Source organism: Lampetra planeri, chromosome 30 (assembly GCF_965212315.1).
Source record: "Lampetra planeri chromosome 30, kcLamPlan1.2.h2, whole genome shotgun sequence".
Classification (NCBI taxonomy): domain Eukaryota; kingdom Metazoa; phylum Chordata; class Hyperoartia; order Petromyzontiformes; family Petromyzontidae; genus Lampetra; species Lampetra planeri.
This window is the reverse complement of record NC_136136.1, coordinates 9,703,720-9,717,986: the sequence shown is the minus strand read 5'-3', so window position 1 is coordinate 9,717,986 and position 14,267 is coordinate 9,703,720. Positions and strand designations below refer to the sequence as shown.

General features: G+C 46.3%; 1 protein-coding gene across 1 annotated transcript in view; it reads left to right on the top strand.

Moving 5' to 3' along the window:
- LOC144728950 (polypeptide N-acetylgalactosaminyltransferase 2-like) overlaps positions 1-14,267 on the top strand; it is a 67,278-nt gene that overhangs the window by 34,141 nt on the left and 18,870 nt on the right. The window contains exons 4-5 of the mRNA XM_078608731.1: positions 7,687-7,785; positions 8,828-8,895. Of these exons, the coding sequence (XP_078464857.1) occupies positions 7,687-7,785; positions 8,828-8,895 (167 nt within the window). The remainder of the gene's footprint in view (positions 1-7,686; positions 7,786-8,827; positions 8,896-14,267) is intronic.

The window sequence follows — 14,267 nt, the reverse complement described above, 5'->3', positions numbered from 1 at the left end:
TATTTAATTACCAATTGCTTAATGGTGGCAGGCAATCATCTGACCCATAGGTGGCAGCCATCTCAAGCCAGAGGACGAGAGGACTCTAGCCGCCACGCATATAAAGGATTTATAGTGAAAAACTTTGTTTTTACGGGTTCATTTTTTATCTTACCAGGTAAGTTCAATTTGTGACCATTCACGGACTCGCAGGTAAAGGGTGTGGCATAGACACAGAACCGGCACCACTGAGATCCTGGGTCCAATTCTGGGTTCCAGCCACCGATTATTAATCACAATCTGTATATACTCTGGAGGAATCCGATGAGCTATAAAGCTCTTTTTCACGGATGTCCATCATGTCCAGCAGTTCTCAAGTTTGCCAACTTGACTGTCTCGGCCCTGTCACCACCACTGGCTGCATGACAAAACCCTCACACTGCCTTCTTGGATTTTCATTTAAATTTGACGAGTTCCAGCACGCTTTGCCGAGTTTGAATGGACACTCTTTGTCGCTGCACTGCGCTGCCCTCCAGTAGAAAAAAAACGCTGCTTGTGGTTAGAACTTAAAAAAAAATGCGTGCACTCACATAGACTGTCTCTCTGTAAGGGAGATGATAACCAATGAAGTTAGCCGCTAGCGCATGGAAACGCACGTACACGCCGTGGGGGGGGGGAGGTGGTGGAATGAGAGGCTGAATTTTGATCACATGGCTTATATATAGGAGTGAGATGGATTGTGGCTTAACAGGGCTTGAGGCAATGACAGTGGAGAGAGGCCATCATTCAGCAGTGGATTGAGAATGGATGCTTGTTGTGGCAATGGAGCACTTTAATAACGGGGGTGCTTGCTGAGGGACGGTTATTACTCCGGTGGAGCCTTTAGGCAGAAATTATTCGTATTGTCAGGCCCAGGCATTGCCTTTGCAGTCTTTCTCCCTTCATTGCAACTGACAGCGAGCACTGACTCAAGTGCACGCACGCACACACATATATATATTCCATGCGGTCATTTGTGCATAAAAAATCCGTTGTCACACGCGGCAAAAAACCGTGGTATTGCCGATTTTACAGATTTATTTCAGGACAGTTTGAGGTGACTGCAGCCCCAGCAGGGGTCGGTTCACTGAGCCGGCACCACTGAATCCCCGAGTTCTAACGCGTGTTTTTGTCACCTGTCATTTCACCGGGTTCTCAAGGTTTTACGAGTTGATGGTCTTGGCCAATTCACCAAAGGTTGCACAAAACCCCATCTTTAAATTCGATTTTTATATTAAATTGGCTAAATTGAACCCCGTGAGTTAAAATATTGGTTTGACTGCCATGCGGTAAACATTCCTCTGTAGGCAAGGGCATGTGTGAAATTCTCTCCCCTGACATGGATAATTATTATCATAATTTATTTACAAGTAATTTACTTAATTATCCAGGAGAGCCACACTGGGTTTTATAGCTTTTTTTAATGTTTGCAACAATGTTAATGATGAGTGTTCATTATACAAGTTGGAGGAAATTGAAGAAACCCCAGGCACGCGATTGGGAGCGACACTCTATGCCCATCCAGATGGCAATTAGGCCATTTGCTGTACTTCCTTTTCCTGGCCAGCCAGGGTATGTCACCCCCTCGTCGCCCATGGGAGTGATGGTTCACGACATTTGTGTAGTGAGCCACTAACCCTCGCCTCCAAATTGCTGGATTTAGAGTCCACATGCATAGCCATCGCCACTCGGATAAAAGAATCAACTTAAAAGTATCCCTGTGTTGTATCTCCTTTTGTGGGCTGTTTTCTCACATGGGGTCAGGGACTGCTCTGCTCGAGTTATGAATCGCCACTTCATCTCAAGACATGACGCCCATGGCATAAATGGAATGAAACGTTGTAAAAGACACAAGAAGATATACATTTTTTTAAAATTCAGGACAGGTCAGAGGTACTTAGCCCTTTGGCTTGAACACAGGGACATACACATTCTGGACATTCCGGCTTAGCTGTATTTTCTCTCTGGGTGATGCTGCTTCGCAACCAGAAGGTCACAAGTTCAAATCCCATTCAAGCGTCGACTCTTGAATTGGATTTGAACTTCTTAATACGTAGAGAACTTCACAACAATTGTTTGGACCGGCTCACCTCCCGGCAGCCTTCCAGCTTGCCTGCTGTTCCCACTCGGCGATTGTGAGATTCACTTTGTGTGAGGGCCGTATTATACGAGCACCGTGTGATTTTGCGAGCACTGCGATTCTAATCCCGCACCTCTGATGAGTATGGTTTGGCTACGTACGGTGCGAAAGAAGTTCAACATATATAGAACGAACGAATTGTGAGAATTTTTTTTTTACTCCGAATACAATTTGACATCATGGTGCTGTGTGGCAGATTTTCCTTGCCACATCCCTAAGCTGTGATTGGCTCGCAAATGGGAGCGGGGCGCTTGTCCCGCTAATCCCACCGGGCAGCAGAGCACTCAGAGTACCGAAAATCACCTGTGAAGGGTAATTCAAACTATGCCATATAGATCTTTTTCAGAAGTGACCCAGCCACAAACGAAGTAGCTTGTCACATGGAAATGTGTCGCAGCCAAATACTCTAAATACCAGGTGAGGTAGTTAACATTTTGCCACCATGGCATCTAACCTTTACCCCTCCCTGCTTACGTCCCTTGCGGAGGCTGCTGAGAGGCGGAGTGCTGAGAGGCGGGGAGAGACGAGTGGCAGAGAGACGAGTGGGCATTGGAGCGCTGTGCTGCGAGCAGCTGCCACCTCGTGAGATGTGACCCACAGGTGGCCCAGGAGGGGGGAGGGGGTTGCGTAACGCGGCTCCCCGCGTGGAGTGGTGGCACAGCTTGCACTCGGCGCCGCACGAGCGTCCTGCATTACGCAAGAAGTGCAAGAGGCTTCTGTGCAGGATGCTCCTCATCTCACCCCTCGATTTGTTTGTATTGCTCTTTAGTTTAGCGTAACCCGATCGAGTGCTCACGTACGCACGGAGGTTTGGCTTCGAGGGCGGAGTCTGCGATGGCCGTGTCGGAAACACTTGAGCAGCGTCAATAAGATCCTGGGTTTCAGATGCCCGTGATATTTAGATTGGGTTAAAATCCAGTGTAGGCGTTTTGTGGGTTCTGCCTGGTCAAATGACAGCCGCTCACAGCGCAACGCTCTGATGCCCACTCGTTGTACCGTTCTCTACATAAAAACCACCATCCGCAGCAATTCTTTACGTTTGGCATCTTCCCGCAGGGTCATGGAGACGTGTGCAGTGTGTGGCTGGCCATTCACGATGGCACAGAAAAGTTGCAATATAAAGTTGCAACCCAAAAAATGAATCCGTTGTCGATGTTTTCCTGGGATCTGTGTATTCTGGGCTGCGCGACGCACGTTTGCTGACCCACCCATGACTGGACATCCGTGAAAAAGAGCTTCATAGCTAATTCCTCCTGCAGTCTAAATAAAGATTCTGATTCTGACAATTCTAGATTTGAAGCTTTCGTGACTGCAAGGAATAATCTTCTTAGGTTTTTTCGGTAAAGTCACGTAGGAAAAACATCAAAATGAATGAAAATAAAATAAAATAAAATCAAAAATCACGACGTTTCGGAGGCAACACAAGTCTCCGTCATCAGGTAGGACCGTCACAGCCAGATTAGCTGCATCAAGTGAGGCAATGATTCAAGATGTAATCCCTTAAAAGCGAGTTGAGGGGGGGAGGAGAGGGAGGGGGGAGCTCATCAGACTATGGTAGCCAATGAATGGAACGTATCGGGAGGGAGGGGGGGCGAGGCCAAAAGGGTGGGCGACGGCGTGCAAGTGATTGTGCGCAAGCGGCTAATTACTGCACACGCCAACACAATGGAGCGATTATGCGCAAGCGGCCAACTGCCGCACACGCCAACACAATGGGCAGAGAGGGGGAGGGAAGCTCTAATACACATGATAGACAAAAGAACGAAAATGCCCACGCAAAAAAGACTTAATTACAATTTTTTGGACCATCTTATCTGACAGGCACTATTTTACTTTACTTTACCGAGTGTTAACATCCCCAGTTATTTTTTTAACAGTACTCTCTTCATTGTTCAGCCAGCATTGGTATTAACATGGGCATTTTCGTTCTTTTGTCTATCATGTGTATTAGAGCTTCCCTCCCCCTCTCTGCCCATTGTGTTGGCGTGTGCGGCAGTTGGCCGCTTGCGCATAATCGCTCCATTGTGTTGGCGTGTGCAGTAATTAGCCGCTTGCGCACAATCGCTTGCACGCCGTCGCCCACCCTTTTGGCCTCGCCCCCCCTCCCTCCCGATACGTTCCATTCATTGGCTACCATAGTCTGATGAGCTCCCCCCTCCCTCTCCTCCCCCCCTCAACTCGCTTTTAAGGGATTACATCTTGAATCATTGCCTCACTTGATGCAGCTAATCTGGCTGTGACAGTCCCACCTGATGACGGAGACTTGTGTTGCCTCCGAAACGTCGTGATTTTTGATTTGATTTTATTTTCATTCATTTTGATGTTTTACCTACGTGACTTTACCGAAAAAACCTAAGAAGATGATTCTGACAAGTTTGAAGCGTCGGTAATCATGAAGTCGACTTGCTTAACACTCTGATATTGTCATCATGTCATGATGGCGTTAGCGATAAAAAAAAATCCCGTACCCTCTGCTTCGCAGTGGATGTTAAAGATCCCATGACGTAATTCACAACAAGAGTAGGCTCATCGTGTGCTGGCATCATGGTCCATGTTTGCCAAAGTTTACAAAAAAATAACTGCAAATTACTCATTTGGAATATGCACAGCAATCGCCGCGAAACGTTGGCAGGGCCCGACCTACAATAACTCGATGAGGCCGTCCTGCGTAAAATAAGTGTTGGTAAAAATAATGACGATGGGGTCCAGGAATATCATATTCTATGGTTCTTTCGGTAAAGTCATGTAGATATAAAAAAGAATAACAATAAATTATAAAAATGAAATAAAGTGAATAAAAATAAAAAGAACATCACGATGTTTCGATCACAACACAAGCGGTCGTCATCAGGAACGGGGGAATATCGTTCGGTCCCTCGTGTTTGAGCACACCCGTTACCGCACCAGAGCGATTTCACTGTGGCATCATTCCATCGCATATTAATGTAATTGCAGTGATGCTAAACCCTGTTTTTTTAATTAACAAAACTTGTAACCCATGTTAGAGAACTAACAGGAGTTACATGGCGCTGTGTCCATCCAGGGTTATCTGAGAGGCAAAATTAAACTTTTTGGTGTTATCTGCCACCATTCTCCATTGACTGTTCAAGTCCTGGAACAATGCTTCTTTGCATCGTGACTTGACACTATGTTTAATCTATAAAAATAGTAATAGTACATTTGAATGTTTTTTTGATACGCAGCCCTTTGTAAATCCACTAATGGATGGGGGGGGGGGGTTGACCATACAATGGTCAGTGCGGGTTGACGAAGTTCAGGTGTCACTTGCCACTGATGTTAGCCGTGAATGGGTCGTCTGATTCGGAGTGCAATGCGCTGGCCACTGTGCCACCTTTCCAACCTACTCATGGCCAAGTTACAAGCTGACCTGACCGAGAGCATTTACCTGGGTGGGGATAGAGTCACCTAGCTTCTTAGTATTACTCTGATAGACTCCAATTCATGTTCCCCAAACCTTATCCAGTTCCGGATTTCCTTGTCAGACTGGTCCTCTTCATTCACATGTAAATCCTATCCCATGCATGTTAGCCACGGTCCACGGACCGGCATGGTTCAGCTGAAACGTCTCGTTTCTAATGAATGAGAAGAACCACTGTGGTGGGGGGGGAGTCAGATTGTGATTTATTGGACTGAGTTGATGGCCAAAAACATCTGTAATTGATTATTGATGTTGACGTATAGGAGAACATATAATTTTTTTTTACTGCTGGAGCCACCCTGGCTCGGGTTTATTTTTATTTAAACGCAGTTGCTGAGCACAGGGCCCCATGGACGAGTTGTGCTTTTTCTGTAGGATTTTATTGTTTACGTATGTGATGTTCAGATTTGTGTACAATGAATTTTAGGTGTATCTTGTAATTTTCTTGTTTGTTACGGTTGAACCCAAATCAAGAGCCAAATGGCTCACAGGGTAAATCCTAATAAATTCAACTGAAACCCATGGCCCAAAACCTCAAGTGGCCGAACACAAAACGGCACGGGTATTAGAGTTGTAATGGATGAGGGTTAACACGTTTTTTTGCATCGAGCCAAGGTTACGGTGAGAGCCTGTGGCGTTTAATAGGCTAGGAACAAGTGAACTGACGCAGTTCAGAGTCACAATCGGATGAGTTTGTGTTTTATTTGGATTGAACCTTCTCACTGGTTCAGTATAATTGGCATCGTTTGTTAGAAGGCAACATTTGCATGTGGTTTGAAAAACACCGTTAATGGCCTCTGCTTGCACACGCGTGTTTCTAAATGTGGAGGGGAAGAACGGAGGACCCGGAGAAAAATACACGCAACCATTGGGTGAACATACAAACTCCAATTATATAGGCATCCGGGTCTGGATCGAACCCACGACCGACTGTATACCAGGCGTGGTAGTTAGCATCTTGCCACCCTTGTAAATGGATGTGTGTTTTTTCTAGCGGGCCTCCGCGTCGATCGTGCCTGGTGTGTGGTCTGATTGTTAGCACTGGGAAGACAAAGGTTGCTTGGTGTGGTGCTGTCCACACCACGTCGTCATGTGCTGTGCTTTGCCTTAACCTAAGTACACAATAACCAATTAATTACAAACTTCCAACACCACTTGCCCTGTCAGTTTGCGTTGACTCTTCGGGGTGGCACGTCATGTCTTGTTGTGTATGCGTGTGCTTGCTTGCTTGCGTGCATGCGTGCGCGTGTTCGTATGTGTGACACTCGGGTATCTGAGGTGTGTGCCCCATTCAAAACAATGTACAGAACATTAAACACGTAAATTGTCGTGGGAAGTGTGGGTGGTCCATCTTCTCGCCACCCTGGCTCATTAACCATAATACATGGGTCTGTCCCTTGAATCTACTTCCACCGAGCCTTCGCCAATTCTTGTGGCCTTAAAGAGCCACCTCGTCTGGCACAAGTGCAGTAGTGATTTTGCCACCGTATCAAGGAAGATCGTGGTTGTGTTTGCTGTTTCCAAATAATCAGTGGCATGTCCAGATCAATATTTTTACATTTGCAGCCCTCACAGTGAGAAGCGACCCATCCTGTGTCCGAGAACGGTCCTGGAAGATGTTATCACAGAATGAGTTTGTTTTGACGCCACTTCATGAGGCTACTTTATCAACGTTCAGGTCACATCATTTACATGCCCTGCAAAGAGTGTACATCACACACTGATGAAACCAAAATGTGTAATATCCTAGACAAATTTAACATCGTGGATTTCATCTTGTTCAACAATAGGTAACTGCTACGAGGCAATCAAAATCCTCACTTAAGAATGTCGTTTAATCACAAGTGGCTGGAACCTGCATTCAAACCCAGAACCTCTGTGGTGGTGTCCAGACCTGGGGTCACTTATAATTACAAACACAGCAGCATTGTTAACTGAAATTGCGGATATAATTACAGACACAATTACGCTTGGAAATGACCCCAAACACAGCTGCAATACGGGGACACGGAACGAGCCCCCTGTCCCACCTGATCACCGCGTGTGCTTGCGTGTGTGTGTGTGTCTGTTGTCGTCGTTTTCTCTGTAGTTGTCGGTACCAAATGTGGGGCCCGAGCCTGCCGGCCACCAGCGTCATCATCACCTTCCACAACGAGGCGCGCTCCACCCTGCTCCGCACCGTCGTCAGGTACTGACACCACTCGCCCGCTTGCTCACTCGCTCGCTCGATCGCCTGCCTGCTCGTTGACTCACTCGCCCACGCTCGCCCACGCGACCTCACCTCCTCGGCTTGTGGTGTTTACGAAATTTACTTACGAAATGAGCCATGGAAAAAATTTACAATTTTTATTCCATCAATGATTACTGTAAGTGGACGAAAATCTTCAAGCGTGCCAATGGCTGAAACTCCCCTATAAGACCGACACATGACCGACAATTAAGAGACGCAGTTAACAAGTCTGATTGAAAACGCAGACTTATCATGTTTATTTTCCAGTGGATTTTGTACCTTTTTTTACCCACCCCAGAGGGGTGGTAATCTTATGACATATGGCTATGGGATAATGGTGATTTCAGGAAATAAACCTCACATTTGGAGCTCAGCAGCTCTGGCAATTGGATGTATGCATGTAAGTTAAACTTCTTTCGCACCGTACGGAGCCAACCGTGCTAATCGGAGGTGCGGGGGAATGACAACAAACTTAACACAAAAAGTAATTTCTAACGAAATTAGTTTTCAATCGAGATTTACAAGTGCATAGCTCAAGTGGATTCCTAATATCAGAAGGATGAACAATCCGGACGTCCGCAGAAGCCCATCTTTGTTCAATGACTAGCCAAAAAGTATTTGGCACCGGTGTTTTGCATCATGGCCATTGTATTGAGCTGTATCCCAGCCCAACTCCCATCCTGCTTATCTCGCCTGGTATGCAGGAGGTCGTCGGTTCGATTCCCACCTTGATGCCTGTATATTTGAAGTTTTCAAGTTCTCCCTGTAGTTGCATGGATATAATCAATGTGCGTTCAGAATAATTGGCAAATATAAATCTGCACACGATGATAAGCCACATTTTGTTGAGCTATCATTTCTGACAGCCAGGCCGCTTCTGAAAAAAGAGCTTACATAGCCCAGCGGGGCCTTACCTGGTAGAATAAAACAATAGTTTAGTTTTAGTTGAATCGACTCACCCTTGCCTGGTTCCGTCTTCTCTTCCCCCACGATGCTCCAGTGTCCTCAACAAGAGTCCCGCACACCTCATCCGCGAGATCATCCTTGTGGACGACTACAGCGATGACCGTGAGTAGTAGCCAGCCGTCAGGCACGAGTTTCACTGCTCCCCTTGTCTCACCTAGCTGCAAGCACCCCGACACTCTTGGCAAAGTGGCCCAGAAATATCTTGTCCTCCTTGGCGGCTTGCGCCATCGTTAGCGGTGATAGACATCATTGGCGCGCTTTAGATGAAAGGGGAACGTTTGCAAACATGTGAATTGGGTCCCAAGTCTGTATTTCCGTGTTTTCGTGTGCGTTGTGTGGTCGTTTCGTAGTGTGTAGACTGTGCTATGTGTGTGTGTTTTGTGCATGTGTATTTCATGCTAGTGTTGTGCATTTGAAAAATGTGTTTTGTCTGTGTGGTTATTGTGTGTGTATGCTTATGCTTATCATCTGTTGGTGTGTGTGCTTAGTGTTTTTAGTTTGTGTGTGGGCTTTTTGGAGGTCTTTGTTTTGTATGTCGCTGGGTTCGTAGCGTAGCGCGCCAACCGCACTGCACTACAAACCCGGGGACCCGAGTTCGATTCCCGCTCCTGGGTAACATCAGTGACGATTATCTGAACCGGTCCTGCGCCTCCCCTAGGTCGACTCAGCCTCAAATGAGTACCTGGTGCAGTGTGTAAACATCGCCACTGGGGAGACAAAGGTGGCTGGGCATGGTGCTGGTCACCCGTCCGCTCATGTGCCGTACAGTCCTTCATAGGTGCTCGCTAATAGCACTTGCCCCTAAAGTCTGTTGAGGCTATAAGATGGAGGATCTTTGTCTTTGTGTGTATGCTGTGATTGTGTCTGTTGATTGTATGTAAAAATTATCTGGGTGTGTGTGGGTGTGTATATGTGTTGTATGTGTATATGTGTTGTATGTGTATATGTGTTGTGTGTATGTGTTGTTGTATGTATGTATGTTTGCATGCATGCAGAATGTGTGTGTGTCTTTGTTTTGTTTGCACTTAACTGGGTTTAATGCCGTGGGCAAAACACAAAGACGTGGTGCATGATAAACAAACAGTTCCGCCAGCTCCATGGATTATCATGACATGGGGGGCTCGGATTCAGAGTCGAGATCATCTTTCATGTTTTCACCCCCTCGTTCGTGTCGTATCTCGTTTCTTTCGTCTCACGTGTACACTCCTATTCGCTCTAGAACTCTAAATTTACATTATTTATCCATAATAGAGGTTTTTGGGTTAGATCGCGTAAATATATAAATGTGTCTTTAAACCCGCCACCACCCGACACAGCCAACTAGTAAGGGTTGTCACAAAAACCTCGATTATGGATGATATTGGTCGCGAAAGCCTACGTGTTAAACTTTACATGATCAAATTGCGGATGTTCCGTGTAAATTGTAAGTGATTCATCCTTACACACACACACACGACAGCATGCGTGAATCGCGAACCGGACAATGAGTTTTAATTGCTTAATCTATGAATCGTCACGTGCTTTAGCAAGAAACCCTCGGCTCTCTTAAACGCAACTCGGCCTGTAATGAACACGTGCTGCACTTGGTGCTGTCAACGTTGGCAAGGAAGGAGACAGGGAGATGGCCAGGTGCGCGTAGTGGTGATTCCGCTGTCACCTTGTGTGCTGTCCTCAGTCAGGTGACCCCCCCCCCCCCAACAGCACGTGACCCAACAGTCGGGAAGCAATGAGGAACATCTTTCTCCATTCATGTGTAGCACGGCAGCGGGGGGGGGGCTTTATTTAGCTCATTGAGAATAATAAGCAGTCGGCCTGGCTTCCAAACGCACAATAGCTTGGTCTGTCTTGTGACCTCCCATCAGTGACCCACTCTCTCTCTACTCATAATGCCTTTTTATCCCATGATCTACAGTCAGCAAGCCACGCGGTCTCCATATGAAGAAAGAAAGCCTAGTATTTGCATTATGATTATTTTACTGCCACTTAGTGGTCAAAGGCTGCTATTATTTGTGTGTGTGCACATGTCTTTGGAGTGGGGAGCGGCAGTGTAGTGGATAGCGCGCTGCGCTATTAACTTGGTAATCCGAGTTCGATTCCCGCTCATGGCCAACATCGGTGATGAATACCTGAACCGGTCCTGGGCCTCCCCTAGGTCGACTAAGCCTCAAATGGATTACTGATGCGATGTGTAGTATTGCCACTGGGGAGACGAAGGCGGCCGGGCGTGGTGCTGACCACCCACCCCCTCGTGTGCCATGCCTGCCTTCATAGGTGCTCGCTAACAGCACTTTCCCCAACAGTCATTTAAGGCTATAGGGGAGTTCTTTGTCTTTGGCATGGTGGCACAGTAGTTAGCACACTGCACTACGAGCCTGCATTCAATTCCCAGCCACCGCAATCGCAGTGGTGATTTGTATATCAGCAGAGGACTCCCGTAGGCCGACTCGTCCTCAATCGAATATTGAGACTAAACTACGCTGTCGTGGGTAGACAAATAATTACCGTAAAATACGGAGAAGAAGATAGCGTTTGGCAAATGTATAGGAGGTGAAATTAACCTTATGGCAGGACCCTGGGGTCCCATAAGCCCCCGGCTTTCGCAAGTGTTGTCTTGTTAAACTATGCCTTTAAAACTGAAAACTACTTACCTGCAGTACCTCTATTTAAATACACTATCGAAAACATAATTTACACCCCTCTGTCAATCATCGTGTTTCTCAGTGTGGATTTGTAAACAGATCATAAAATAGTACGCGTTTTCAATACGCTGTTCATATTGTAACAAGCCTTTATACCAATGTTACTCTACAGAGTAGTAGGTCGCCACTCCTCTTATCCGCATTGATACGAGCGGTATGTGGGGACTATGACTTAACCGCAAAAAACACCTATCTGCACAGATGCATACGGACAAGAGAAGTCTTATCAAACAGGAGGAATTAACGGTGCAACGTGTCTTATCTGTTAAATATTTGCAGGTAATAGGATTGTCATCGATTGATCCTGCCTGCAGACATTGGTAGGTCACGAATAATAATGAAGATAAGAGAGTAGTTTCACTGTATTGTGCATACCGTGATGACAAATAAAGGACCTAAGTCGTGTAGGCAGTTTGAGCAGCTTTGGATAAGACTTATGATCCTGCCCATACCCGAGCATGGAGTGCATTCGCTTGGTCAGCTCTTGTGCGCATTCGTCCTCGCTGCGCTTGGACGACATGACAACAGAATGATCTGCGCCAGGTGGGTCGCGGCGTTTATGTGCACGGTGGGACGGGTCGCCAAAAATAAATTAATTAATTTAGATTTTGACTTCCGTCTATTCGGGACCCCGGGGTCCCACCATAAGGTTCAATTGTTGGCAAATAATTATTGATACACGTGATCACATTAGAGTGGTCCCCACTGCCACTGGGGACAGTAGCCATTCTTAGCTCGTGAATGGATCAGGTGTTGATGTGGTTTGCCGACAATGTTGACAAACGGCGGGCGCATCTCATGAGCCACTTGGTGACGGAACAGCACGTGGCTGTTGTGTATTCTGTCTGGATGAACAATACGACACAACCGTCGTTCACCACCACCACCGCTGAGTGGCGTTGAATCTCACCACGTGGAATGTGTCAGGCTTGGTGCATGGCAGAGTTACATGTGGTTGCTCCGCAACTCACTCATTGGAGGTCACGGGGACAGACCTAGCGTGTTGTGGTTGAATCAGTGAATTCTTACTGATATTAAATAATTGAACCAACTCATGCACTGTGGATAGATCGTTGAAATCACACTAATCAGATGTCCTAAGAAATATTCGTATGTGCTTGAACTTCTTTCACACCGTACATAGCCAACTGCTATTTGTAGGTGCGGATAGAGAGGCGAAGCCTGACCGATTGAAGGTTTCGCCAATAGCATGTAACGGGACAGACATAGGAGTTGTTGGAGCGGTGGAGAACTCTCGCTGGTCATAGGACTCGCCCATATATGGTAGGTGAAGTGGTTGAAGCCTTACTCATGGGGATTACAGGACCTACCTATCTTTATGGCGTGGCTAACGTGGTGGTGACTCATTGATTAAATACTCTTGAGAGTAAAACATGTTTTTCTTTCACCGCTGTACGTTGAAGACTGTGGCTGAATGAGGCTGTCGGGTGGGGGAGGCTGTCAGAATAGCAGATTCCCTGCCGGCACAAAACTCCCATCGACGCCGTCGCTAAATGAGGCTGACTCGAGCATAATTTTAGCCCTGCCGGTACATCTGATGCCAACGTTTTAACATGCGATGGAGAGGTTTTAAAATATATACATCTTATAATTGTTTTTTTACCCTTCTCTCTGGCAACAAAACTGACACCTTTTTTTACAAGGAGTCATGTTTACATAGACCACAATACCTGCAGTCATAATGCAAACAAAAACATAACTCTGATAATGTGCACTGTCCTTGAAGTTGATTGGTCCACACCCGAGACAGCTTTCCTTAGAGCCTAGTCTCACATGGGTTGGACCAAAAGGCGCAACCCATGTGAGACTAGGCTGTAAGGAAAGCTGTATCGGGTGTGGACCAATCAACTTCAAGGACAGTGCACATTATCAGAGTTATGTTTTTTGTTTGCATTATGACTGCAGGTATTGTGGTCTATGTAAACATGACTCCTTGTAAAAAAAAGGTGTCAGTTTTGTTGCCAGGTAGAAGGGTAAAAAAACAATTATATTTTTACTGGCAAATGACGTTCCAATGGTTATATTCATCTTCTTTCTGCGAAACCTACGTATCCTTTACATGGTTGGATGGTCAGCTCACATTCGGGAGACTGTAATTCGATTTTGTGTTTTACATTTTCACAACTGTTGAGTCTTGGCAGTTGGCGAGCCGGCCTTGTGACTCGGGGGGGGGGGGGGAGGACTTGCAATGGCCGTGTGAAAGTGTGGCGCTGGTAACGCTGTGATTGTTCTGCAATTGAATTAGGGCAGCCACTGTCTTAATAAAATTTGCACCAAGCGTCCTCAAACCACAGGGCGAACGGCATGTGTAACTTGCGGAATGTCAGAATGACTTTGTGACCGAGGGTTGGGGCAATGAGCCAGTTCTGGCATCATATGGCTGCTAGTGATTTGCCATCTGTGGGTGTCGCAATAATACCAATTACAATTATCATGAGAATAGGTTTTCCCCTTTTTTCTGGCAACAAAACAGGTGTTGAGATGTTAAAACACCAAACTGAAACCTTTTACAAGGAATCATGTCTGCATTAACCACAATTCTTGTGGTCAGAATGCAAAAAGAACGTACTCTGATAATATATGCATTGTCTTTGCCTAGTCTCAAAACGGTGTTAGATCAGAGGACGCCAAAAGGCGTACAGCACAAAGACAATGCACTATCAGAGTAATGAGAGCTCGGGGTGAGCAGCTACATCATGGGATCTCCTTTGCCAGTACCAAAATATGAGAATAGGTTTTCCCCTTTTTTCTGGC